This window comes from Anomaloglossus baeobatrachus, chromosome 12, assembly GCF_048569485.1.
Source record: "Anomaloglossus baeobatrachus isolate aAnoBae1 chromosome 12, aAnoBae1.hap1, whole genome shotgun sequence".
In the NCBI taxonomy this organism is placed as follows: Eukaryota; Metazoa; Chordata; class Amphibia; order Anura; family Aromobatidae; genus Anomaloglossus; species Anomaloglossus baeobatrachus.
Window position 1 is genome coordinate 107,489,648 of NC_134364.1, and position 26,018 is coordinate 107,515,665.

The following is a 26,018-nucleotide window of genomic DNA, read 5'->3' on the forward strand; positions in this document are numbered from 1 at the left end:
TGAATTCATTACTTGTATAAAAGACACCTGTCCACACACTTAATCAATCACACTTCAACCTCTCCACCATGGCCAAGACTAAACAGATGTCTTAAGATACCAGGCACAAAAATGGTAGACCTGCACAAGGCTAATATGGGCTACAGAACAATAGGCAAGTAGCTTGGTGAAAAGACAACAACTGTTGGCACAAATATTAGATAATAGATGAAACAGAAGATGTCTGTCAATCTTTTTTGTCTGGGTCTCCATGTAAGATCTCGCCTTGTGGGTTAAGATTGATTCTGTGAAAAGTCAGTATTCAGCCCAGAACTACATGGGATGACCTGGTTAATGACATGAAGAGAGCTGGGACCAGAGTCTTAAAGATTACCATTAGTAACACACTATTCCATAATGGATTAAAATCCTGCAAGGCATGCAAGGTCCCCCTGATCATGCCAGCACACGTCCAGGTCCATTTGAAGTTTGCCAATGACCATCTGGATGACACAGAGGAGGCTTGGGAAAAGGTCATGTGGTCAGATGAGACCAAAATAGAACTTTTTGGTATCAGCTCCACTTGCTGTGTTTGGAGGAAAAAGATGGACAAGCACACCCCCAAAAATAGTGTCATAACCGTGAAGCATAGAGGTGGAAATATTATATTTTGAGGATACTTTTCTGCAAAGGCAACCGGATGACTTCACAGTATTGAAGTGAGGATGGATGGGGTTATATATTGCAAGCTTTTGGCCAACAAACTGCCTACCCTCGGTAAGAGCATTGAAGATGGATCGTGGCTTAGTTTTCCAGTTTGGAAATGACCCAAAACACACAGCCAGGGCAACTAAGGAGTGGCTCTGTAGAAATCATTTCAAGGTCCTGGAGATGCCTGGATAGTCTCCAGACCTGAGCCCAATGGAAAATCTTCTAAGGGAGCTGAAACTCAATGTTGCCTAGTGAAAAGATCTGGAGATCTGTATGGACTATGGAAGAGTGCACCAAAATCCCTGCTGCAGTGTGTGTAAACTTGGTCAAGAACTGCAGGAAACGTCTGACCTCTCTAAATGCAAACAAAGGTTTCTACCAAATATTAATTTCTGTTTTTCTATTGTATCAAGTATTTAATGCATTAAAATGCAAATTAATTATTTAAAAATCATACAATGTGATTTTCTGGATTTTTTTATTCAAATCTTATTATCTTAATTATCTTTATTATCTTTCACAGTTGAAGTGTACCTATAATAAAAATTACAGACCTTTCCATTCTTTTTAGGTGTAAAAATGGGAAAAATCAGCAGTGTATCAAATAATTATTTTCCCCACTATAGTTGTGATTGTAATAGGTGTTGCAAGCATTTGTTGTTTTTCTCGGCTGTCGGGAGTGTTTCAATTAAAAATTATGTTATTTCCATTAGTAAAGACACGTGGTCAGATTGATTAACACCGTTCTTGTTCAAACAGGGCATGCTGGAATCCGACTCTCCTGATTCTTCAAGAGGTGCACACCTCAAGGATCTAGAGCATTTTACGAGTGGTGCATGCATCTTTGGGCTGTTCCATAACTCTCACTAAGTCAGCTCTCTCACTAGCTCGACTCATGGCTGGGAAAACCTGGCATAATAACGCCAAAAGTCAGAAAATTTAGTTTCAACTCTGAGAAAACACATTTTTCTCCCACTTTCTATGAATCCTCATTGAATGTTCCGAACCAATAGAACTCTATTTTTTATTGTATTTTTTATGCCATGAAAAAAGGTGGCTTTACACGCTACGAGATCGCTAAAGCGATCTCGTTGGGGTCACGGAATTTGTGACGCACATCCGGCCGCGTTAGCGATGTCGTTGCGTGTGACACCTATTAGCGATTTTGAATCGTTGCAAAAACGTTCAAAATCGTGACATTCCCCCTTATTCCCAATTATCGTTGCTGCTGCAGTAACAATGTTGTTCCTCGTTCCTGCGACAGCACGCATCATTGTGTGTGACACCGCAGGAACGAGGAACATCTCCTACCTGCGTCCCGCCAGCAATGAGGAAGGAAGGAGGTGGGCAGGATTTTCATCCCGCTCATGTCCGCCCCTCCACTTTGATTGGGCGGCTGCTTAGTGACGTCGCTGTGACGCTGAATGAACCACCCCTTTAGAAAGGAGGCGGGTTGCCGGCCAGAGCGACGTCGCAGAACAGGTATGTGTGTGTGACGCTGCCGTAGCGATAATGTTCACTACGGCAGCGATCACCACTTATCGGCCGTATGATGGGGGCAGGTGCTATCACGCTCGACATTGCTAGCATCAGCTTGCAATGTCGCAGCGTGTAAAGCCCGCTTAAGAATGCTTGTTACAATAGAAACATTTATTTTTATATATTTTATATATTTTTCCACTTTGATGATGATGGAAATTTAATTGATTTAATCCAATTAAGATTGTGAACTGAAATAATTTTTCAAATGTTCTATTATTAGATTATTAACTTTATGTTGACCACACTCTATAAACTGAGAAATTTTACAGTTGGTAAAACAAAATATTCATTTTTGCAACACAAATTTACCTTCTTTGGCAGAGATCTGTGTATTGTGCTTGGGTTCTCCTTTCTGAAAATGGAACTTAAGGCATTTGCCAATGTATAAACTGCATTGTATAAGTTATAACTGTAAAATGAAATATCTCTGAAGGTGTCCACATAATTGGAGTTCTTAATAGTTTCATTACCCAAACATCTATTCCATCTACCTGACCAAACGCACCCAAAAAGTTCAAACCATATGCTCTTAATATAGACATCATTGGGGTAGACATCTGGATTAACGCTATAAACAAACTCTTCAAAACCGGTAATAGCTTCTTTGTACAAAGAGAGCGATAAACTGCCATTGAACGATTGAAAGTTCAGGAAAGAATGACCAAACTCCGAATAAATGTCCCATTGAGTGGCGATTATCCAAACTTTTCTTGGGATTTTAAATTTATAAAATATAACTTGTATAGTAAAGATATAATCCCAGTCTCCATAAACTATTACTACATTGGCATTTGTATGTGTCAAGGTGTTAACAACCCACATTTCCCATTTTTCATCCTTGGTATCATGGGAAGGAATGAAGCCCATAAAGGCAAAGCAGGAGTTTTGCTTTATGAATTTTTCATGTAGACATTGGCTCATTTGTAGTCCTGATTCAGTGTTTGATGACAATATTCCTACCCAAGACCATCCAAAGTAATTTAATAACTTTAATATGGCTTCACATTGAAATATATCTGAAGGTACTGTGCGATAAAAGGAAGGAAACTGGACTTTATCACTTAGAACAGGATCCATTGACGAATAACTTATCTGGAAAGAAAATTTTAATGTCAAAGTTGAGAGTTGTTTTTACTGCATCTTTCCATGTACATGTTGACTGGTCTGATCAGCCGACATGTGCAGATAACAGGCATTGGTGGATTGGCGATCTAACTGCATCTGTTAACTAGTTAGACTTGTTAAACTCAGACAGTGGGATCTAACACAAACCAGTGGGGAGTGCATCATTCTGTAAGAGGGTGACTAGGCCAGAGTGTCTCTGCCCTGAAGACACCAATTGTCATTGTGTTATAATACTGTGAATTGTGTTAGTATATTCAATGCATTCGTGCATAAAGTGTAAGTATAGAAAGTGGGTGTCAGTGCCAGTCATGACCTTACACTCAAGGTCAAACCGGGAGCAGGGCATGCGAGAAGGGCTTCAGTCAGGACAGGTGGAGGGTCACCTCTATTCCCAAGACATGAGAACCAGTTCTAAACTCTAAAGAGGTTTCCTGGTCACTGACCTTACTCAAGCGGTACTAGTCCTCAAGTAAAGGCTTGGCATAGACCTGGCCAAACAGGTCCATATGGGGAGTGCAGTAGACAAGCTGAGTTAGGTGCCTGTGGGTGAGATAAGACTAGAACCATGCGGCAATATATGAGTTTGTGTGAGACTGTGTAATAAGGGGTAGGATCGACAAACAGCAGCAATAGCACCAGGAATGATGGAGCAACCTGAAGTAAAAATGCACCTTGAAGTCGAATGTACTGTAAATAACTTGTTCAAGTATTGTACCCACAGTAACGATGTGCTTGAAATACCGTGCGTAACGTTGAGTAAAAGACTTAGAAACAATCCCGAGTCTATGCAAATGACTCTCCAACAGGGGAATCCTGGTCTGCATAATGGCCTTGTTTCAGGTATGGCTTTCAGACACAAAGTCCACCCACCCAGCCAGGATCGCCATGAACAATCTTGTGGTGATAGCCGAGCGCAGACCACCGAAGGACTGCTGAGCCCCCTTGCCCACAAGTACTGCACTGAGTCACTCACATAATGCCATGCTCCCATCAGTGGCCCCATGATGTGATCACAGGGTGCTGGTGGGTTGTAATGACTGCCAGGGGTCAGCTGATGATCCCTGTCACTGTCATGACCAACTTCCTGTGAATGCCAGCTGAGTGCCAGCATTCACAGAAGATCAGCATTTGTGCTATACAGAGCTGTGCATTAGAACGGCTCTGTACAGCACAAGCAATGAGACAGTGCCACCTTCAACTCCCCTAAGGAGACTAGTAAAAACAATAGTTTAAAAAAAGTTGTAAAAAGTATAAAAAGCTCCAAAGTTCAAATCACCTCTCATTTGCCCTATTGAAAATAAAACAATAATAATAAAAACACATATTTGGTATCGCCGCATTCAGAAATTTGCATGTATCTAAACAGAACATAAATTATTGTAATTGGTACACTGCATAAAAGGAAAAAAAAAATCAAAAATCACCAAAATTACGTTTATTTGCTCACCGTGGCAGTGCAAAAAAATGCAAGTGATCAAAACATTTCATCTACACAAAATGGTATAATTAAAACCATCGGATCAAGATGCAAAAATAAGCCTTCACACAGCCCCAGATCCTGAAAAATGAGAACGCTATGGGTTTTGGAATATGGCTATAAGTGCTTATTTATTTATTTTACAAAGTTGTGTTTTTTTTTATCCTCACTTAAAGAGAACCAACCACCAGGATTTTGCTATCTAAAGAAAAGGCATTGTCATACTGGCACTAGGATACTGAATCCAGGCATACCTTTTGTAGAAAAATTTAATGTTTGGTTGCTGAAATATCTGTAACCAACGTTATAGACATGCACTGCACCTTTAATTGATGTGTACAGCCGAGCGGGCCTTTGTGAGTATGGTCCTTGGTGTAAACTCCTCCTCCTGTGTAGTCTATCGCATGATCCTTTTTCTTTATGTAAATATAATGCTGTGCCACAATTGCGGCTGTTGGTGGCATGCGCGTATTGCCACGTAATGATGTCTTTATTAAAATGGAGTTCATGCCTGAATGTATCGCGATCTCCGGTGCCATTTTTTTGAAGGCACTGTGGAGAAGACTGAGCGGCAAGGGCATGTGTGCAGAAGTAAAAAATATCTACACACGCACCAACGCTGCTCATAGTCTTCTCCACAGTATCTTCAATAAAATGGCATCAGAGAGCGCAGGACACGCATGTGTGTACTCCGGTGCCATTTGAATGAAAACATCATTACTATGATAATGCGTATGCCCCACCAACCACAACAGCAATGGTGGCGCAGCGCGAAATTTAAATAAAGTACAGGGGGCATGTCATATAGGATGGTGGAGGAGGACTCTACACTGAGGACCCAACCCACAAAGGTCTGCATCGCTGCACACGTCAAACAAAGGTGCAGTGCCTTTCTGTAACTTTGATTACAGATATTTCAGCAACTACAAACCAATGTTATCACAGGAGTATTTAGCAAAAAAAAAAAAAAAAAAAAAGAAAAAACTCCTAAAAGAATATCTGTTTATTAGTATTAATATTAAAATTATTAAGTATAAAAGCTATATTGCTTCTACCTATCTACTCAGTATAGATCGGTTATGTGGGGTGAATGTGGAGAAGGTTAGGAGACGATTAGTGAGATGAGTGTTGATAATCTCTCAAATGGGTAAATCAACTATAGTAGTTGTAATTTTAGCAAGGTAGTCGCGCTATACTTGTGGAAGGGGGGGGATTTTTTCTGTCCCTCCCTGTCGCCTACCTGCCAGCGGAGGTGCACCATAAAGCGTTGGGTGCCCTCCGCTCCTCGTCGTCTCCCGCTATTCTCTCCCTGCAACCCGCCGGTTACCAGGGGAAACACCTACCACCAGATGAGGATAAATAGTGCCGGTTGTCACAGGTCAATAGATATTATTCAGAAGCACGGTTGCCATAAATATGACGACCATAGATCAGCTGCACAGGCACTTAGGTCTGTGCAGTCATGCAAGAAAATACTTTATGTGTATATTCACAGTAAATCTAGAAGAGATAACAAATCCCAGCAGGGATCACTTATCTGCTGGGACCATCCAGTGACATATCCCGATGTGTTTCCCCCCTATATATGTTTAGGGGTTCATCAGGGGAAGTTCAATGGGTTTCATGTCCAACCAAACAAATTTTCCTTCTAGACAAAATACAATTACCAAAAATCAAATACAGGGTAATGACCACAGACAATTGTCGGGACAACGCGTCGGGATATGTCACTGGATGGTCCCAGCAGATAAGTGATCCCTGCTGGGAGTTGTTGTTATCTCTTCTAGATTTACTGTGAATATACACATAAAGTATTTTCTTGCATGACTGCGCAGACCTAAGTGCCTGTGCAGCTGATCTATGGTCGTCATATTTATGGCAACCGTGCTTCTGAATAATATCTATTGACCTGTGACAACTGGCACTATTTATCCTCTTCTGGTGGTGGATGTTTCCCCTGGTAACCGGCGGGTTGCAGGGAGAGAATAGGGGGAGACGACGAGGAGCGGAGGGCACCCAACGCTTTATGGTGCACCTCCGCTGGCAGGTAGGCGACAGGGAGGGACAGAAAAAATCCCCCCCCCCCTTCCACAAGTATAGGGCGACTACCTTGCTAAAATTACAACTACTATAGTTGATTTACCCATTTGAGAGATTATCAACACTCATCTCACTAATCGTCTCCTAACCTTCTCCACATTCACCCCACATAACCGATCTATACTGAGTAGATAGGTAGAAGCAATATAGCTTTATATATATATATATATATATATATATATATATCTATATATATATATATATATATATAGATATATATATATATATATATATATATATATAAATATAAAGCTATATATAAATAATATAATATATTATTAAGTATATATATATATATATATATATATATATATATATATATATATATACTTAATTTTAATATTAATACTAATAAACAGATATTCTTTTAGGAGATATTTCAGCAACCAAGCATCCGATCTTTCAACAAAAGTTATACTTGGATTCAGCATCTTGGTGCCAGTATGGCACTGCCTTTACTTCATATAGTAACATTCTGGTGGTTTGTTCTCTTTAAATACTAAAAAACCTATACATGTTTTGTATCTATGAACTCGAAAGACCTGGTGAATCATACTGCAGGTAAGTTTTACAAAATAGTGAATATGTTAAATATAAATCCCCCCAAAAAACAATTGTGTAATTGCACTTGTTTTTGCAATTTCACAGCACATGGACCTTTTTCCCATTTTTCAGTACAGTATATGGTAAAATGAAAGATGTCATTCAAAAGTACAACTTGTCCCACAAAAAAAAACCAAGCCCTCATATGGCAATATTGACAGAAAGATAAAGTTATTGCTCTTGGGAAAAGGGGAGAAATAAATTAAAATGAAAAATCAAAAATTACATGTAAAGGGGTTAAAGATGCCCCCACACCCACCCAGTAGTAGCTTTTCCAAAGTAAGGTTAAGATATTTCAGTACAAGGCTTACAATGTAAGAGACTTTGAGCTCACAGTTATCCACATAGTCTGATCAATGTTGAGGTTACTCAGAAGACCACCAGAATGGCACTATATACTGAGGAAGATGGTGGTAGGTGAGTATATTAACACATTGACACTACAGTATATACACAGATTTAGGGGATCCAACAGCTATTTGGTGGAAAAGAATGTAACAGTTCAAAGCTCAGCCATAGACAGAGAAAAAAAGCCACAAAACTAAATAAAGATTACACGTCGAGTGTAAGAACATATCACTGAAGACTCAAATCAAGCATGTTGGACTCTCCGAAATGCTCTACTTGAATACCGAGCAAAATAGGAGTCAATGAGTTACTCAAGCATATTTTTTCCGAGTCCCTGTTCTGTTTCCTGCCCTGACACAACTGTTGGCCGCCACAGTCCCCATCATCTGCATGCAGCAGGCAGAAGACATCGCCCAGTAATCTCTACACGTCTTCTCAGTCGCCACAGTCCCCATCATCTGCATGCAGCAGGCAGAAGACATCGCCCATCAATCTCTACACGTCTTCTCAGTCGCCACAGTCCCCATCATCTGCATGCAGCAGGCAGAAGACATCGCCCAGCAATCTCCAACCGTCTTCTCAGCCACCACAGTCCCCATCATCTGCATGCAGCAGGCAGAAGACATCGCCCAGCAATCTCCACACGTCTTCTCAGTCGCCACAGTCCCCATCATCTGCATGCAGCAGGCAGAAGACATCGCCCAGCAATCTCTACACGTCTTCTCAGTCGCCACAGTCCCCATCATCTGCATGCAGCAGGCAGAAGACATCGCCCAGCAATCTCCACACGTCTTCTCAGTCGCCACAGTCCCCATCATCTGCATGCAGCAGGCAGAAGACATCGCCCAGCAATCTCTACACGTCTTCTCAGTCGCCACAGTCCCCATCATCTGCATGCAGCAGGCAGAAGACATCGCCCATCAATCTCTACACGTCTTCTCAGTCGCCACAGTCCCCATCATCTGCATGCAGCAGGCAGAAGACATCGCCCAGCAATCTCCAACCGTCTTCTCAGCCACCACAGTCCCCATCATCTGCATGCAGCAGGCAGAAGACATCACCCAGCAATCTCCACACGTCTTCTCAGTCGCCACAGTCCCCATCATCTGCATGCAGCAGGCAGAAGACATCGCCCAGCAATCTCCACACGTCTTCTCAGCTACCACAGTTTCCATCATCTGCATGCAGCAGGCAGAAGACATCGCCCATCAATCTCTATACGTCTTCTCAGTCGCCACAGTCCCCATCATCTGCATGCAGCAGGCAGAAGACATCGCCAAGCAATCTCCACACGTCTTCTCAGCCACCACAGTTCCCATCATCTGCATGCAGCAGGCAGAAGACATCGCCCAGCAATCTCCACACATCTTCTCAGCCACCACAATTCCCATCATCTGCATGCAGCAGGCAGAAGACATCGCCCAGCAATCTCCACACGTCTTCTCAGCCACCACAGTTCCCATCATCTGCATGCAGCAGGCAGAAGACATCGCCCAGCAATCTCCACATGTCTTCTCAGCCACCACAGTTCCCATCATCTGCATGCAGCAGGCAGAAGACATCGCCCATCAATCTCTATACGTCTTCTCAGTCGCCACAGTCCCCATCATCTGCATGCAGCAGGCAGAAGACATCGCCCAGCAATCTCCACACGTCTTCTCAGCCACCACAGTCCCCATCATCTGCATGCAGCAGGCAGAAGACATCGCCCATCAATCTCTACACGTCTTCTCAGTCGCCACAGTCCCCATCATCTGCATGCAGCAGGCAGAAGACATCGCCCAGCAATCTCCACACGTCTTCTCAGCTACCACAGTTTCCATCATCTGCATGCAGCAGGCAGAAGACATCGCCCATCAATCTCCACACGTCTTCTCAGCCACCACAGTTCCCATCATCTGCATGCAGCAGGAAGAAGACATCGCCCAGCAATCTCCACACGTCTTATCAGCCACCACAGTTCCCATCATCTGCATGCAGCAGGCAAAAGACATCGCCCAGCAATCTCCACATGTCTTCTCAGCCACCACAGTTTTCATCATCTGCATGCAGCAGGCAGAAGACATCGCCCAGCAATCTCCACACGTCTTCTCATTTACCACAGTTCCCATCATCTGCATGCAGCAGGCAGAAGACATCGCCCAGCAATCTCCACACGTCTTCTCAGCTACCACAGTTTCCATCATCTGCATGCAGCAGGCAGAAGACATCGCCCAGCAATCTCCACACGTCTTCTCAGTCGCCACAGTCCCCATGATCTGCATGCAGCAGGCAGAAGACATCACCCAGCAATCTCTGTACTTCTTCTCAGCCATCACAGTTCCCATCATCTGCATGCAGCAGGCAGAAGACATCACCCATCAATCTCTTCACGTCTTCTCAGCTACCACAGTCCCCATAATCTGCATGCAGCAGGCAGAAGACATCACCCATCAATCTCTACACGTCTTCTCAGTCACCACAGTCCCCATGATCTGCATGCAGCAGGCAGAAGACATCGCCCAGCAATCTCCACACGTCTTCTCAGCTACCACAGTTTCCATCATCTGCATGCAGCAGGCAGAAGACATCGCCCAGCAATCTCCACACGTCTTCTCAGTCGCCACAGTCCCCATCATCTGCATGCAGCAGGCAGAAGACATCGCCCAGCAATCTCCACACGTCTTCTCAGCCACCACAGTCCCCATCATCTGCATGCAGCAGGCAGAAGACATCGCCCATCAATCTCTACACGTCTTCTCAGTCGCCACAGTCCCCATCATCTGCATGCAGCAGGCAGAAGACATCGCCCAGCAATCTCCACACGTCTTCTCAGCTACCACAGTTTCCATCATCTGCATGCAGCAGGCAGAAGACATCGCCCATCAATCTCTATACGTCTTCTCAGTCGCCACAGTCCCCATCATCTGCATGCAGCAGGCAGAAGACATCGCCCATCAATCTCTACACGTCTTCTCAGTCGCCACAGTCCCCATCATCTGCATGCAGCAGGCAGAAGACATCGCCCAGCAATCTCCACACGTCTTCTCAGCCACCACAGTTCCCATCATCTGCATGCAGCAGGCAGAAGACATCGCCCAGCAATCTCCACACGTCTTCTCAGCCACCACAGTTCCCATCATCTGCATGCAGCAGGCAGAAGACATCGCCCAGCAATCTCCACACGTCTTCTCAGCCACCACAGTTCCCATCATCTGCATGCAGCAGGCAGAAGACATCGCCCAGCAATCTCCACACGTCTTCTCATTTACCACAGTTCCCATCATCTGCATGCAGCAGGCAGAAGACATCGCCCAGCAATCTCCACACGTCTTCTCAGCCACCACAATTCCCATCATCTGCATGCAGCAGGCAGAAGACATCGCCCAGCAATCTCCACACATCTTCTCAGTCGCCACAGTCCCCATGATCTGCATGCAGCAGGCAGAAGACATCACCCAGCAATCTCTGTACTTCTTCTCAGCCATCACAGTTCCCATCATCTGCATGCAGCAGGCAGAAGACATCACCCATCAATCTCTACACGTCTTCTCAGCTACCACAGTCCCCATGATCTGCATGCAGCAGGCAGAAGACATCACCCAGCAATCTCTGCACTTCTTCTCAGCCAGCACAGCTCCTATCATCTGTGTGCAGCAGGCAGAAGACATCGCTCGGCAATCTCCGCATTCGGCAATCTCCGCATGTCTTCTCAGCCACCACAGCCATCTACGTGCAGCAGGAATCTCCCGACATCTTCTGATCCTTGTATGCCATTCAAATGTTTTCTCTCAGTCATAGTAGTTGTAAGGTTAGTTCTGCTCGAGTCTTCATTCCTGAAAAGAGAGAGATTCATTTTCTGAAATGAAGACTAGTGTAGAATTAGTCACATGGTTACCTTGGCTGTGGGGTGGAACATTTGGATTGCGCACATGGAACAGAGGTTGCTGGGTGATGCCAGCTGCACTCAGATGATAGTGAATGTGGTGCCCAGGAAGAAGAATTAGTGGAGGTTGCTTGGTGAAGTCAGCTGCCTGCTGCATGCAGAAGATGAGGACTATGTTAGGGCAGGTAACAGAATGGGAAGATGAGCATTAAGCTCAAGCGACTGTATTGCTCGTTTGAGCACCAAGCAGTGCCGAGCACTCTCGATCATCACTAGTTACCACCCCTTTACCCATACAATTGGCAATATAAGTATTTGATACACTGCTGATTTTGCAAGTTTTCACACCTATAAAGAATGGAGAGGTCTGTAATTTTTATTGTAGGTAACTTCAACTGGGATAGACAATGTTAATGGGACAATGCTCATGGAGTTGTACTCATCCTTCTTTCTCTGAACATGGCAAATGGAGTTGATACCAAAAAGTTCTATTTTTGTCTCACCTGACCACATCACCTCCTGTTATGCCTCTTTTGAATCATCTAGATGGTCTATGCCAAACGTCAAATGGGCCTGGATATGTACTGGCATAAGCACGGGACCCTTGCGTGCTTTGCAGGATTTTAATCCATGAAAGCGTAGTGTGTTATCAACAGTAATTTTTGAGACTGTGCTTCCGGCACTCTTATGGTCATTGACCAGGTCCTCCAATGTAGTTGTGCGCGGATACCTGACCTTTCTCAGAATCATCCTTACCCCACCAGGCAAGATTTTGCATGGCGCCCAAGACTGAGTAAGATTTACAGTCATCTTGTGTTTTATCTGTTTTCTAATAATTGTGCCAGCAGTTGTTGCCTTCTCACCAAGCTGCTTGCCTATTGTCCTGTAGCTCATTGCAGCTTGTCCAGGTCTACAATCTTGTTTCTTGTGTACTTAGACAGCTCTTTGGTAGAGTTGAGCGCGGTTCGCGGTTCGAGGTTCTCCAGTTCGGGGCTCGAGTGATTTTGGGGGCTGTTCTAGATCGAACTAGAACTCGAGCTTTTTGCAAAAGCTCGATAGTTCTAGATACGTTCGAGAACAGTTCTAGCAGCAAAAAGCAGGGCTATTTACAGCTACAGTGTGCAGGAGCCATCGCTGGCAGCCTGCCACAAGCTGGTAACCAAGATAAACATCGGGTATCCAACCAAAGCGCTTTGGTTAGTAACCCGATGTTTATCCTAGTTACGTGCAGGAAGCCGACACTTCCCCGCTCAGCTCACTCCGCCCCCTCCTGCCCGCGGCATGTACACACACACACACACACACACACACACACACACACACACACATGGTCCCGCTCGGCTTACCTGCGGTGATGAAGTCCCGCCATCCCGACCTCAGCGCTGTCACTGTCCTCCATGGCCACCGCTTGTCACATCACCTTCTCTCGCTTCCGACTCGAGACTGACTAGCGGTGACGTCACGGGCCTCTCGCGATACTTGGCTGTGAAGGCGGCGGTCATTGAACTCAGTGACAGGTGCTGTCAGTGTGCTGGAGATCAGTGCAGGTAATGTACCTCGCTGACACAAGCACTTGTCATGCCCTGCAGTTACCTGGGCTGACCCATTGATGTTAGCTCAGGTCACTGCATTGCTCTCCCAGCCAATGGGGAACATCCTGCTCTTTATTGATTGGGACAGTGTGGATCATCATGGCAACCCCTTGGATTACCCCAGACCTGGATTTGTTTTTCTTTCTAATAAATTGGTTAAAGAGGGAATGTATTGGGGAGTGTTTTTTCAAATAAAAATGTGTTTGTCGTCTATTTTTTTTTATTACTGACTGGGTTGGTGATGTCGGGTATCTGATAGACGCCTGACCTCACCAACCCCAGGGCTTGATGCCAGGTGGCATTACACATCTGGTATTAACCCCATATATTACCCCGTTTGCCACCGCACCAGGGCGCGGGATGAGCTGGGGCGAAGCACCAGGATTGGCACATCTAATGGATGCGCCACTTCTGGGGCGGCTGCGGACTGCTATTTTTAGGCTGGGGAGAGTCCAATAACCATGGACCTCCCTAGTCTGAGAATATCAGACCCCAGCTGTCTGCTTTACCTTGGCTGGTGATCCAATTTTGGGGGGACCCCTACGTGTTTTTTTTTTAAATTATTTATTTAATTTAAAATAACAGCGTGGGGTGCCCTCAGTTTTGGATTACCAGCCAAGGTGAGGTTGCCAGCTGTGGTCTGCAGGCTGCAGCCGTCTGCTTTACCCTAGCTGGCTACAAAACTAGGGGGAACCCTACGACATTTTTTTTTCATTTTTTTGGCTAAATACAAAGCTAAGCACCCCTTAGTGCCACATGAAAGGCACCAAAGGGTGCAAAATTACAAAATGCAGGAGAGTGGGACATTATGTATCTTTCTGCCATTATAATGACAGAAAAGACTGATATGAAGTGCACAAGCACAAGAAAATCACCAGAGCGCTCTACGCTGTGACAAGCAGTAGAAAATGGCACTGGAGTGAACATATGACCGCCTAATGTAGGATGAAGCTATGGATCCTGGGTAAATTTATGCATTTACCCTCATTCAGTTTTTTTGCAGTACACAAAATAAACGGAAGGCACACGGATGACAAACAGATGACATACGGACCGTCTACGGAACGGAAACGGATGCCACACGGATGCACCCGTGAAAAAAAACGGACTGTTTTTTGCAGACCACAAAAATGGATCGGTCGTGTTAATGTAGCCTTATTCTGATCTGCCGTTTATAAACAGCAAGCAGAAATAAGTGAATAACGCCCTCCGGCGTCAGAAAATCTCCGGGGTTTCAGGGCTAGTTGAGACCCTGGAGATCATGATTCAGGATGGTTTTTCCGGTTCCCGCTCACGTGATCACAGGTATACACCGTACACCGATGATCACGTTACAGTAAATGACAGCGCCGGTAAAAAATTATTTATCTCCCATCTGGCATGAACAAACACTTCTCCACTTTTTCTCCACTTATTCTCCACTTATTCTCCACTTATTCTCCACTTATTCTCCACTTATTCTCCACTTTTTCTCCACTTTTTCTCCACTTTTTCTCCGTTCTTTTTCTATGGTCGGTCTACCCATTAGCTCTGCCATGCATAGTGTAGCTCTACACCTACTGCACATGTTACTTTATGATTGACATCTCTTTCGTACCAGAGCTGTCTAAGCCTACTCTGACCCCATATTTGTCATTACTATATTGTCCTTGTAATGTATTATGACATTTGTATAATGTGTTTCATTTCTTGCTGTGTTGCAATTTTTTGGCTGCATCCCAATTGTACCTCTACATTGTTCGAGTTTATGTTATTGTTCTCTCACTCTTATGTGATACTGATTATTGTCATTTTTCATGATTACATGCAGATAAGTCCAATCTGACGAAGGCTCAGGCCGAAACGTCATTTGTAACTTGTTTTGGACAAAAACATGTATGCTTATGAAAAAAATGTTTTTCTTAATACGGACTGTGAGGTAGCGTTGTCGGCTGCACGGCAGAAGACACGGGATCCAGGCACCAATGGTCACAGCACACGGTTTATTGCACAAACCAAAAGTCCAAAAACAATACACATGTGTTCCCCGGGCAGAAACTCAGGGAGTTGTGTTCACTCCCTCACACTAGGGCCCCACGCCCATGTTCCTGTTTCCTTTTAACCCTCCTTTCAGCCTGCAGGGAAAACATTAACCCTGAAGTGGAGTTGCTTTCTATACATGGAGTGAGCGCAACCGGGGCGAGACATACCGGCCGTCATAGATAACCCCGGTCACAGTCTCACATACCCCCCCCCTCAGTTCAAGTGAGCGGGGTTAAACTCCTGCCATCAAACACGGGCCGCGGGACAAGGCATCGGCGTTGCCCTGCAACCTACCGGCCCGGTGTTCAACCGTAAACCGGAAGTCCTGTAGAGAAAGGAACCACCGGGTAACCCGGGCATTCCGTTCCTTGGCGGACCTCATCCAGACCAGCGGAGAGTGATCAGTCACCAAGCGAAACTGTCGTCCCAGCAGGTAATAGCGTAGGGACTCCAAGGCCCACTTGATCGCCAGGCACTCCTTCTCCACTACGCTATAATTCCGCTCGGGAGGGGTGAGCTTCCTACTTAAGAAGGTGACGGCGTGTTCCTCCCCCTGAACCACCTGAGACAGCACTGCCCCCAGGCCGACCTCTGAGGCGTCAGTCTGTACTATGAACTCCTTCCGGAAATCAGGGTGTACAAGAACGGGCTGTCCGCACAGGACCCCCTTCAGGGCCCGGAAGGAGTCCTCGGCCTGCGGAGTCCAGCGCACCATGACGGACTTCTTGCCTTTGAGAAGGTCCGTCAAGGGGGCTGATAGTCCCGCAAAATTTTTTACAAACCTCCTGTAGTACCCCACGATACCCAGGAAGGCCCTAACCTGCTTCGTGGTCAGGGGTCTAGGCCACTTCTGGATCGCCTCAACTTTGTTAATTTGAGGCTTAATCACTCCTTGGCCTATTACGTAGCCCAAGTAGCGGGCGTCCGTGAGCCCCAACGCACATTTCTTGGGATTGGCTGTCAATCCGGCTGTTCGGAGTGCGTTCACCACCGCTTGTACCTGTTCCAAGTGGGTCTGCCACTCAGAGCTGTAAATAATGATGTCATCAAGGTACGCTGATGCATACGCCTGGTGGGGTTCCAGCACCAAGTCCATCAACCTCTGGAACGTGGCCGGAGCGCCATGTAACCCAAAAGGCAAGACAACATAGTGGAAGAGACCCTCCGGCGTAACAAAAGCGGTTTTCTCCTTGGCGGACTCCGTCAGTGGCACCTGCCAGTACCCCTTGGTCAGGTCGAGCGTGGTGAAATATCGCGCCTGTCCCAGCCTATCAATCAGCTCATCCACCCGGGGCATGGGGTAGAGATCGAACTTGGATACTTCGTTCAATCTCCTAAAGTCATTGCAGAACCTTAAGGAGCCATCGGGTTTTGGTATTAGGACAATGGGACTAGCCCATTCACTCCGGGATTTTTCGATGACCCCCAGGCGTAGCATTGTCTTCACTTCCTCTGATATGGCTAGTCTTCGAGCCTCCGGCACCCGGTATGGCTTCAGGCGTACCTTCAGGTGAGGCTCGGTGACAATGTCATGTCGTATCAGACTGGTCCTACCAGGCAGCTCGGAGAAGACATCGGGGTTCTGCTGAACCAGCCTTCTGGCCTCTCGCCTCTGTTGCTTGGTGAGGGCTTCTCCAAACCTTACTTCCGGTTCGTCCTCTCCGTAGGTCGCTGGAGCCGGGTTTGAACGACCCGAAGAGGAGGGAGATGGGGAAAAAGCAACCATCAGGCTTTCACGTTCCTGCCAAGGTTTTAATAGGTTGACATGGTATATTTGTTCAGGTTTCCACCTACCGGGCTGCAATACCTTATAGTTGACCACCCCGACTCTTTCCTTTATCTCGTAGGGGCCTTGCCACTGAGCCAGGAATTTACTCTCCGCCATGGGGATCAATACCAACACCCGATCCCCGGGTTTAAAGGTCCGCACGGTGGCTTGTCTATTGTAGCGGCCGCTTTGCGCGGCCTGAGCCTCCTGTAAATGCTCCTTCACAATTGGCATGACCGCGCTTATGCGGTTCTGCATTCCTAAAATGTGTTCAATCACACTTTTATGGGGGGTGGGCTCTTGCTCCCATGTTTCCTTTGCCAGGTCCAACAATCCCCGGGGATGTCGCCCGTATAACAACTCAAAAGGCGAAAACCCCGTGGATGCCTGTGGCACCTCTCGTATGGCAAACATCAAATAGGGAAGCATCATATCCCAGTCTTTCCCGTCTTTGGAAATCACCCTTTTGAGCATGGTTTTCAGGGTTTTATTGAATCGTTCCACTAAACCGTCCGTCTGAGGATGATACACAGACGTACGCAACTGCTTGATCTGGAGTAGCCGGCATAGCTCTTTGGTCACTTTAGACATGAACGGGGTCCCCTGATCCGTAAGGATCTCCTTGGGCAACCCCACCCGGCAGAACACAGCAAACAACTCCCGAGCTATAAGCTTTCCTGCAGTATGTCTGAGAGGTATCGCCTCGGGATACCGGGTGGCATAGTCAACGATCACTAGGATGTGTTGGTGCCCTCGAGCGGACTTTACGAGGGGCCCCACCAGATCCATCCCTATCCATTCAAAAGGGACTTCTATAATGGGTAATGGTACCAACGGACTGCGAAAGTGGGCCAGTGGTGCGGTAAGCTGACACTCCGGGCAGGTTTCGCAGAACCGTTTTACCTCCCCAAAGACCCCGGGCCAATAGAACCTTTGCAATATTCGCTCCTGCGTTTTCTTGACCCCTAGGTGGCCACTCATCAGGTGTTTATGAGCCAAGTCGAGGACCCGCCGGCGATATGGCTGGGGCACCACCAACTGCTCTACCCCCACGCCCCGTATTTCATCTACCCGGTAGAGTAAATCCTGCTTAAGAGCGAAATGGGGGTACCTTACCTGGGCACCGGGCAGCTGTGCCACCCCATCAACCACTATCACCCAACTCCGGGCATGTATTAATGTAGGGTCCTGGAGTTAGGCTGTCCCAAACGTATCCGGGGACGCCTCCAACTCCGGGATGGGCTCGACCATCTCAGCCTCTCCTGCCAATACCTCTAGGGGTGACCTATCGGGTTCACATTCTGTCCCTATCATGGGGACCCCTACGGCAGGCGTCCCGGATTCGGGATTGTCGGGCTCAGGTCGCGGACTGTCCAATATCTGAGGGGACTTAGGAGGCCCCTTCCATAGAGTCCAAAAATAGGGCAGATCCCTTCCTAGGATCACGTCATAGGGAAGAGTGTTAATAAGTCCCACCTCATGTTGCACCTGACCGCAGGGTGCTGTGATGGTAACAATCCCCGTGGGATAGTCTCGGCGGTCCCCATGTATGCAAACCACCCCCACGGTACGTCCTGTGGCCTTTACTTCAGCCCTTAGGGTTGATCGCACAAGGGTCACTAAGCTTCCGGAATCCAACAAGCCTGTAATTGGCACAAGTGGGGCTCAGTCTCCGGGGAGACAAGGTCAGCGGTACACACCACCTGAGCAAACATTGAACCCCGCCGGGTAACCCCACAATCCATGGGCTCCGTGGTGAGGGGACACTGGGCTTCCATATGTCCCACCCGCTGGCACCGCCAACATCTAATAGGGAAGGAAACCCCCTTGACGAGTTGTCGTTTAGGGTACATAGCCTTCCGGACCTCAGGGACGGCGGGCGCGGCCTCAGACGGGACGGTAGCGGACTCCCGCACCGGTGTCAGCGGTGGGTCCTTGGCCCTAGGCTTGGAGGGGCCGGACCGACGGGCGGTACGCAAAGTCTCAGTGTCCCGTATCAAGTCCTGCGTAGCCACATGCCGCTCCACCAGGCACACTAATTGGTCCAGGGTACTTGGGTCGCCCTGTCCTACCCACCGTTGAATGGTGACGGGTAAAGTGCGCACAAAGCGATCAACTACTACCCTTTCCACCATTTGCGCAGGGCTCAGAGTGTCAGGCTGCAACCACTTCTTTACCAGATGCAATAAGTCATAGGCCTGGGAGCGTACGGGTTTGGCTTCCTCATAGAACCACTGATTTACCCGCTGAGCCCGTACATAGGTATTCACCCCCAACAGAGCAAGTATTTCGGCTTTCAGGGTCGCATATTCTATGGCGTCCTCGGTACAGAGGTCCAGGTACGCTTTTTGGGGCTCCCCCGTCAGATAGGGCGACAATACCTCAGCCCACTGGGGGGTCGGCAGCTTCTCCCGCTCGGCCACCCACTCAAACACCGCCAGGAACGCTTCCACATCATCCCCCGGGGTCATCTTTTGCAACGCTTGTCTCACCACTTTCCGGACGCTGCCGTCGTCACCCGGTCCCGGAATTGTTGCTGCCGGTCTGGCACGGATCGACTTGGCCAGGAGAACCATCTGTTCTTGGTGTCTTTGTTCCTGCAATTTCAAGGATTGCTGCTGACGATCCAACGACCGGAGCAGGTGTGCATTGGTCTGTTGCTGCTGTGCATTAGCCTGTTGTTGCTGTGCATTAGCCTGAGCCAGCTGCTTTAGTATGTCCTCCATGGCGTCGCCGGGTTTGGGCTGTAGTATAGCCGCTCGAATCCAGGACATGTGCTACCGGGTCACCAGGGATGGATGCTACACCTCACCGGGCTGGCATGCCCGCCGTTCTCCACCATCTGTGAGGTAGCGTTGTCGGCTCCACGGCAGAAGACACGGGATCCAGGCACCAATGGTCACAGCACACGGTTTATTGCACAAATCAAAAGTCCAAAAACAATACACATGTGTTCCCCGGGCAGAAACTCAGGGAGTTGTGTTCACTCCCTCACACTAGGGCCCCACGCCCATGTTCCTGTTTCCTTTTAACCCTCCTTTCAGCCTGCAGGGAAAACATTAACCCTGAAGTGGAGTTGCTTTCTATACATGGAGTGAGCGCAACCGGGGCGAGACGTACCGGCCGTCATAGATAACCCCGGTCACAGTATCACAGGACCAATAAAGAGTGATTTTGCATTACTATCCGTTGTGACTTACTGACTTAGTCTGGGAGATTTAGAGTGCCGAGGTTACTCACTAATTTTATCTATTATTACCTCTGAGCACCTATATACCAGTGAGCAGAGTTTCCTCTACAGTAGTTCTCCTGATTAGGCATGCCCTTACCTCATGAGCAGGGCATTGCAGCTTTGGTAGCAACCATTACGACATGGACTCTGCTGCTGTGGACCCGGGGAGAGTGAGTGCAGATTCATTGCACCCACACTCCTCACATGAAGGGTCCGCACTCCTAGAAAATGGGGGATACGTTCCCTGAGTGTCTCCCCCCCATATTCTAGACGGTCCAGAGTCGTCGTGGGACCCCTTTATTTTTTTTCTTACAATAAATTGGTGAAAGAGGAAATATTTTGGGGACTGTTTTTTCAAATAAATTTCTTTTGTCGATTTTTTGTTTTTGTTAGTACTGACAGTTTATGATGTTGGGTATCTAATAGACGCCCTGACATCACAAACTGCTGGGCTTGATCTCAGGTGACTTTACAGCTAGTATCAACCCGATTTATTACCCCGTTTGCCACTGCACCAGGGCACGGGATGAGCTGGGGTGAAGCGCCAGGATTGGCGCATCTAGTGGATGCGCCACGTCTGGGGTGCCTGCGGCCTGCTATTTTTAAGCTGTGAAGGCCCAATAACTATGGACCTTCCCACCCTGAGAATACCAGACCACAGCTGTCTGCTTTACCTTGGCTGGTGATCCAATTTGGAGGGGACCCTACTTTTTTTGTGTAATTATTAATATTTATAAAATAATTATAAAAAAAGAGCCTGGGGGGACCTCCACATTGGATCCCCAACCACGGTAAAGCTGCCAGCTGTGGTTTTCAGGCTACAGACGTCTGCTTTACCCTAGCTGGCTATCAAAAATGGGGGGACCCTACGTCATTTTTTTTTAACTATTTTTTAAATAGAAAAAATTAATGGGCTTCCCTGTATTTTGATTGCCAACCAAGGTAACGACAGGCAGATGGGGGTGGCAACCCATAGCTGTCTGCTTTATCTGCGATGAGAATCAAAAATACCGCGGAGCGCTATGTCATTTTTTTTAAAGATTTATTTTTACAGCACTGTGATGTCCAGCAATCAAAATACAGGGAAGCCCATTTTGTTTTTAGTTATTTAAATAAATAATTAAAAAAAATATATATGGGCTCCCGCTGCATTTTTTGTATTGCTAGCTAAGGGTAATCCAAGCAGCTACTAGCTGCTAACCCCCACTGCTTGGTGTTATGGAAATGGAAAATCCAGGGAAGCATTTTTTAATTTTTTGGCCAAAAAACTACAAAAAAAGGACGTGAGCTTCGCCATATTTTTGTATGCTAGCCAGGTATAGCAGGCAGCTGCTGGAAGAGTTGGATACAGCGCCAGAAGATGGCGCTTCTATGAAAGTGCCATTTTCTGAGGCGGCTGCAGACTGCAATTCGCAGCAGTGGGGCCCAGAAAGCTCAGGCCAACCTGTGCTGTGTATTCCAATCCCCAGCTGCCTAGATGTACCTGGCTGGACACAAAAATGGAGCGAAGCCTACGTCATTTGTTTTCTAATTATTTCATGAAATTCATGAAATAATAAAAAAAGGGCTTCCCTTTATTTTTGGTTACCAGCCGGGTACAAATAGGTAACTGGGGGTTGGGGGCAGCCGTACCTGCCTGCTGTACCTGGCTAGCATACAAAAATATGGCGAAGCCCACATAATTTTTTCAGCAAAAAACTTCTGCATACAGTCCTGGATGGAGTATGCTGAGTATGCTGAGCCTTGTAGTTCTGCAGCTGCTGTGTGTCTGTATGGAGAAGAGCAGACAGCAGCTGCAGAACTACAAGGCTCAGCATACTCCATCCAGGACTGTATGCAGAAGTTTTTTGCCCACCAAAAAAATGATGTGGGCTTCGCCATATTTTTGTATGCTAGCCAGGTACAGCAGGCAGCCACGGGCTGCCTCCAACCCCCAGTTGCCTATTTGTACCCGGCTGGGAACCAAAAATATAGGGAAGCCCTTTTTTTTTTAATTATTTCACTTATTTCATGAAATAATTAAAAAACAAATGACGTGGGCTTCGCCCCATTTTTGTGTCCAGCCGGGTACAACTAGGCAGCTGGGGATTGGAATCCGCAGCACAGGTTAGCCCGAGGTTTCTGGGCGCCTCTGCTGCGAATTTCAGTCCGCAGCCGTCCCAGAAAATGGCGCTCTCATAGAAGCGCCATCATCTGGCGCTGTATCCAACTCTTCCAACAGCCCTGGAGCCGGGTGGCTTGTTGGGTAATCATGAGTTAATACTGGCTTTGTTTTACTAGCCAGTATTAAGCCAGAGATTCTTAATGTCAGGCACGTTTGACCCGGCCATTAAGAATCTCCAATAAAGGGTTAAAAAAAAGAAACCACACAGAGAAAAAATACTTTAATAGAAATAAATACACAGACACATTAGAGACTCCATCTTTATTACCCCCTGTCAGCCCTCCACGATCCTGCTCTTCTGTCTTTCTCGTTCAACAAATGCAGCTCTGCTACATCACTGCTGCATGGGGGAAGACGCTGCTTCCCGTGGAGCCTTCACTCCGTGAAAGCTGCACGAGAAGCAGCGTGCAGCCTTCACTCCGTGAGTGAGCAGTGCTGCTGGCTGTCAGCGGTAACGCTGACAGACGCGTTACCATAGCAACGGTGCTCTCGGAGCCGCGGTTAGCGGTGACGTCACCGCTAACTGCGTTGCTATGGCAACGGTGATCTCCGTTAATGACCGGCTGTGTCAGCCGGTCCCTAACGGGACGGGGAGTCGACCGTGTGCTAGAGCATGTCGCCGGTACACGGCGATACACAAATGTGCACCGTGTACCGGAGAGATGCACTCGCAGGTCCTACATGACGCGCCATAGTCATGTGACCAGTCTGTAGCCAATGAGATAATAGCCGCGTGACTGGTCACATGGCTATTTTGACGTCACGATAGGTCCTGCATCACTGCTTGCAGTGCCGGTCACCGGGAGGATTCAGCGATCATCGGATGGAATAGCAGCAGGAGACAGAGTGCAGGAGGGATCGCGGGGACCGATAAGTGTTATGGCAATGTTTATTAACTGTTTGTGTACATTTATCATGCATTTTTATGTGTTTGTGATTGCCTCCCATTATAGCCTATAGGTTCGAGTTTGGTTCGTCGAACGTTCGACGAGCCGAACTCGAACGGGACCCCCGTTCGGCGAACCGACCTCAAGCCGAACCGCGACCGGTTCGCTCATCTCTACTCTTTGGTCTTGGTCATGGTGGAGAAGATGGAGTGTGATTCAGTGGACAGGTGTCTATTATACAGGTATAAACAAAAATACCTTGTAATTGTATAAAAATAATATATAAATAAACCTGTGTTGTAAAAAATAGATATAAATACTATGGAGGAATCATAAATATGTTATATCTTTACGATTCCCCCATAGTGTTTATATCTATTTTTTTTTTTTACAACACAGGTTTATTTATACATAATTTATTTATATACAATTACAAGGTATTTTTTTTATTATTGCTGTATGCATTAATTTATTTGCACAGTCACTTTATACAATTTTTAATACCTTGATCATCATGTGCACTTTTTGAGGGAACATTAAACATTGTATCATTCATAATTCTTGATATCATTGTGGCAGTCTATTGGTGTTGCCATTTATTTTTTTATCTTAACATGTAATTTATGCTCCTTATGCCATTGGGTCCTCTATTCTATTCTGTAATCATCTCATTTTTGGTCTATTTTGCATGTTTTAACAAATGTTTACAATAAAATTACTAGTTTAAATTTGGGGTTTTGCTCCTATTTATTTAGAGAATTTACATTTTTCTCTACATTTTGTCTGATACAAACTTTGAGCGGGAGTGTCCGCAAGTGGGGATTTTCCCTCATACTTTTTGACTGCAATTTATGTTAATTTGTTATATAATACCAAGTACAGTATAATAGGCTAATGATTAGGGATGATTGAGTATCACAAGTATCTAACTTTGTGAATATTCGCCTAACAGGTTGCCGCTGCACGAATATTCGATGCGCAATGTAAATCTATTGGAAGCCCGAATAATTTTTATTCCGGTTTCCCATAGACTAAAGGCGGCGTTACACGCTACGATTTATCGTTCAATCGCATGACCGATCGCACCCGCCCCGTCATTTGTGCATCACGGGTAATTCATTGCTCGTGGCGAACAATGTCGTTAACCCCCGTCCCACGTACTTATCTCCCTAACGACGTCGCTGTGGGCGGCGAACATCCTCTTCCTGAAAGGGGAGGGACGTTCGGCGTCACAGCGACGTCACACAGCGGCCGCCCAATAGAAGCGGATGGGCGGAGATGAGCGTCCGGAACATCCCGTCCACCTCCTTCCTTCCGCATTGCCGGCAGGACGCAGGTAAGCTGTTGTTCGTCATTCCCGGGGTGTCACATGTAGCGATGTGTGCTGCCTCAGGAACGACAAACAACCGGCATGCAGAAGGAGGAACGACATTATGAAAATGAACAACGTATCAACGAGCAACGATAAGGTGAGTATTTTTGCTCGTTAACAGTCGTTCGGAGAGGTCACATGGTACGACATCTCTAACGATGCCGAATGTGCGTCACAAATTCCGTGACCCCGACGACATATCGTTAGTCATATCGTAGCATGTGACGGGGCCTTTACATTGTGCATCGAATATTTGCGAATAGTGGCGATCTATTCGCAAAGTCGGATATTTGTGGTATTCGATCATCCCTAGTGATGGGACAACAACTGGCAACAAATAATCATCAGGTTGCAAAGAATGTCCTTGACGAGCCCTTTGGAAATCACTAATGTCCAATAAGGATTCTACAATCCATATCTAGAGCAAACGTTACCTGTGGGATCTTGTAGATTCCAAACACTCTTGCGATCAGTAGGGATACTTTAGATGATATGCCATCAACGAAGCCTACCAAAGAAGATAATGGCCCACACTGGTAGTTGGGTACAGAGTATGAATTACTAGACAGAATCCCAATCATTCCACTTACAGCTTTTTCTTCAGAAAAGCAGTTATCCAAAATATGAAATCCCAAGGTAATATTAGGCAGCAGCTCCTCACTGGCATTTATTTCATTGATAGCAAACACAAAAGTCAGAAGGGATTGATAGTTCCGAAAATTAAATCTGATAAATAGAGAGTAAATATTATTAAATATAACTAACGGCTACTAAAAAACTTTAATGCTGCCTAATGGTAGAAGATTTGATTTGATATCTTAGCCATGTTATGAAATAAAAATAGCTTGATATTAGCTTGGAAACTTCCCATACGATGCCATAACTACGTTCCGCCTCCACTTCTGTTCTTGTATGGTACAGAATCAGAAGTTGTGTCATCAGCAATGGATGTCAGGTGTAATATACAGATGTAGCATTTCTTAAAAGGACATATACCACGATACAGCAAGATATCCCAATTCAGAAAAGTATAACTCAACACCTATCTATACAAAGTCAATGGATTTTGTTGCTTTATAATATATCTGTCACTTGCATAAAAAAAAATGTATTAAATATCTATAAAATACACTTTCCTGACTCTGACGCCCTTTCATTTTGTTCTAAGTAACTCCAATGCAGAGAAATTCCAATTTGTTTCTTCTGGAGCACATTATGTGAAATCTCTTCT

The 26,018-nt window shown here is 46.3% G+C and overlaps 1 protein-coding gene across 1 annotated transcript in view; it reads right to left on the bottom strand.

The window, feature by feature from the left end:
- LOC142257658 (vomeronasal type-2 receptor 26-like) overlaps positions 1-25,668 on the bottom strand; it is a 49,358-nt gene extending 23,690 nt beyond the window's left edge. The window contains exons 1-3 of the mRNA XM_075329795.1: positions 25,661-25,668; positions 25,222-25,513; positions 2,542-3,324 (exon numbers count right to left, since the gene is read on the bottom strand). Of these exons, the coding sequence (XP_075185910.1) occupies positions 2,542-3,324; positions 25,222-25,513; positions 25,661-25,668 (1,083 nt within the window). The remainder of the gene's footprint in view (positions 1-2,541; positions 3,325-25,221; positions 25,514-25,660) is intronic.
- Between the last annotated feature and the right edge of the window lie 350 nt (positions 25,669-26,018).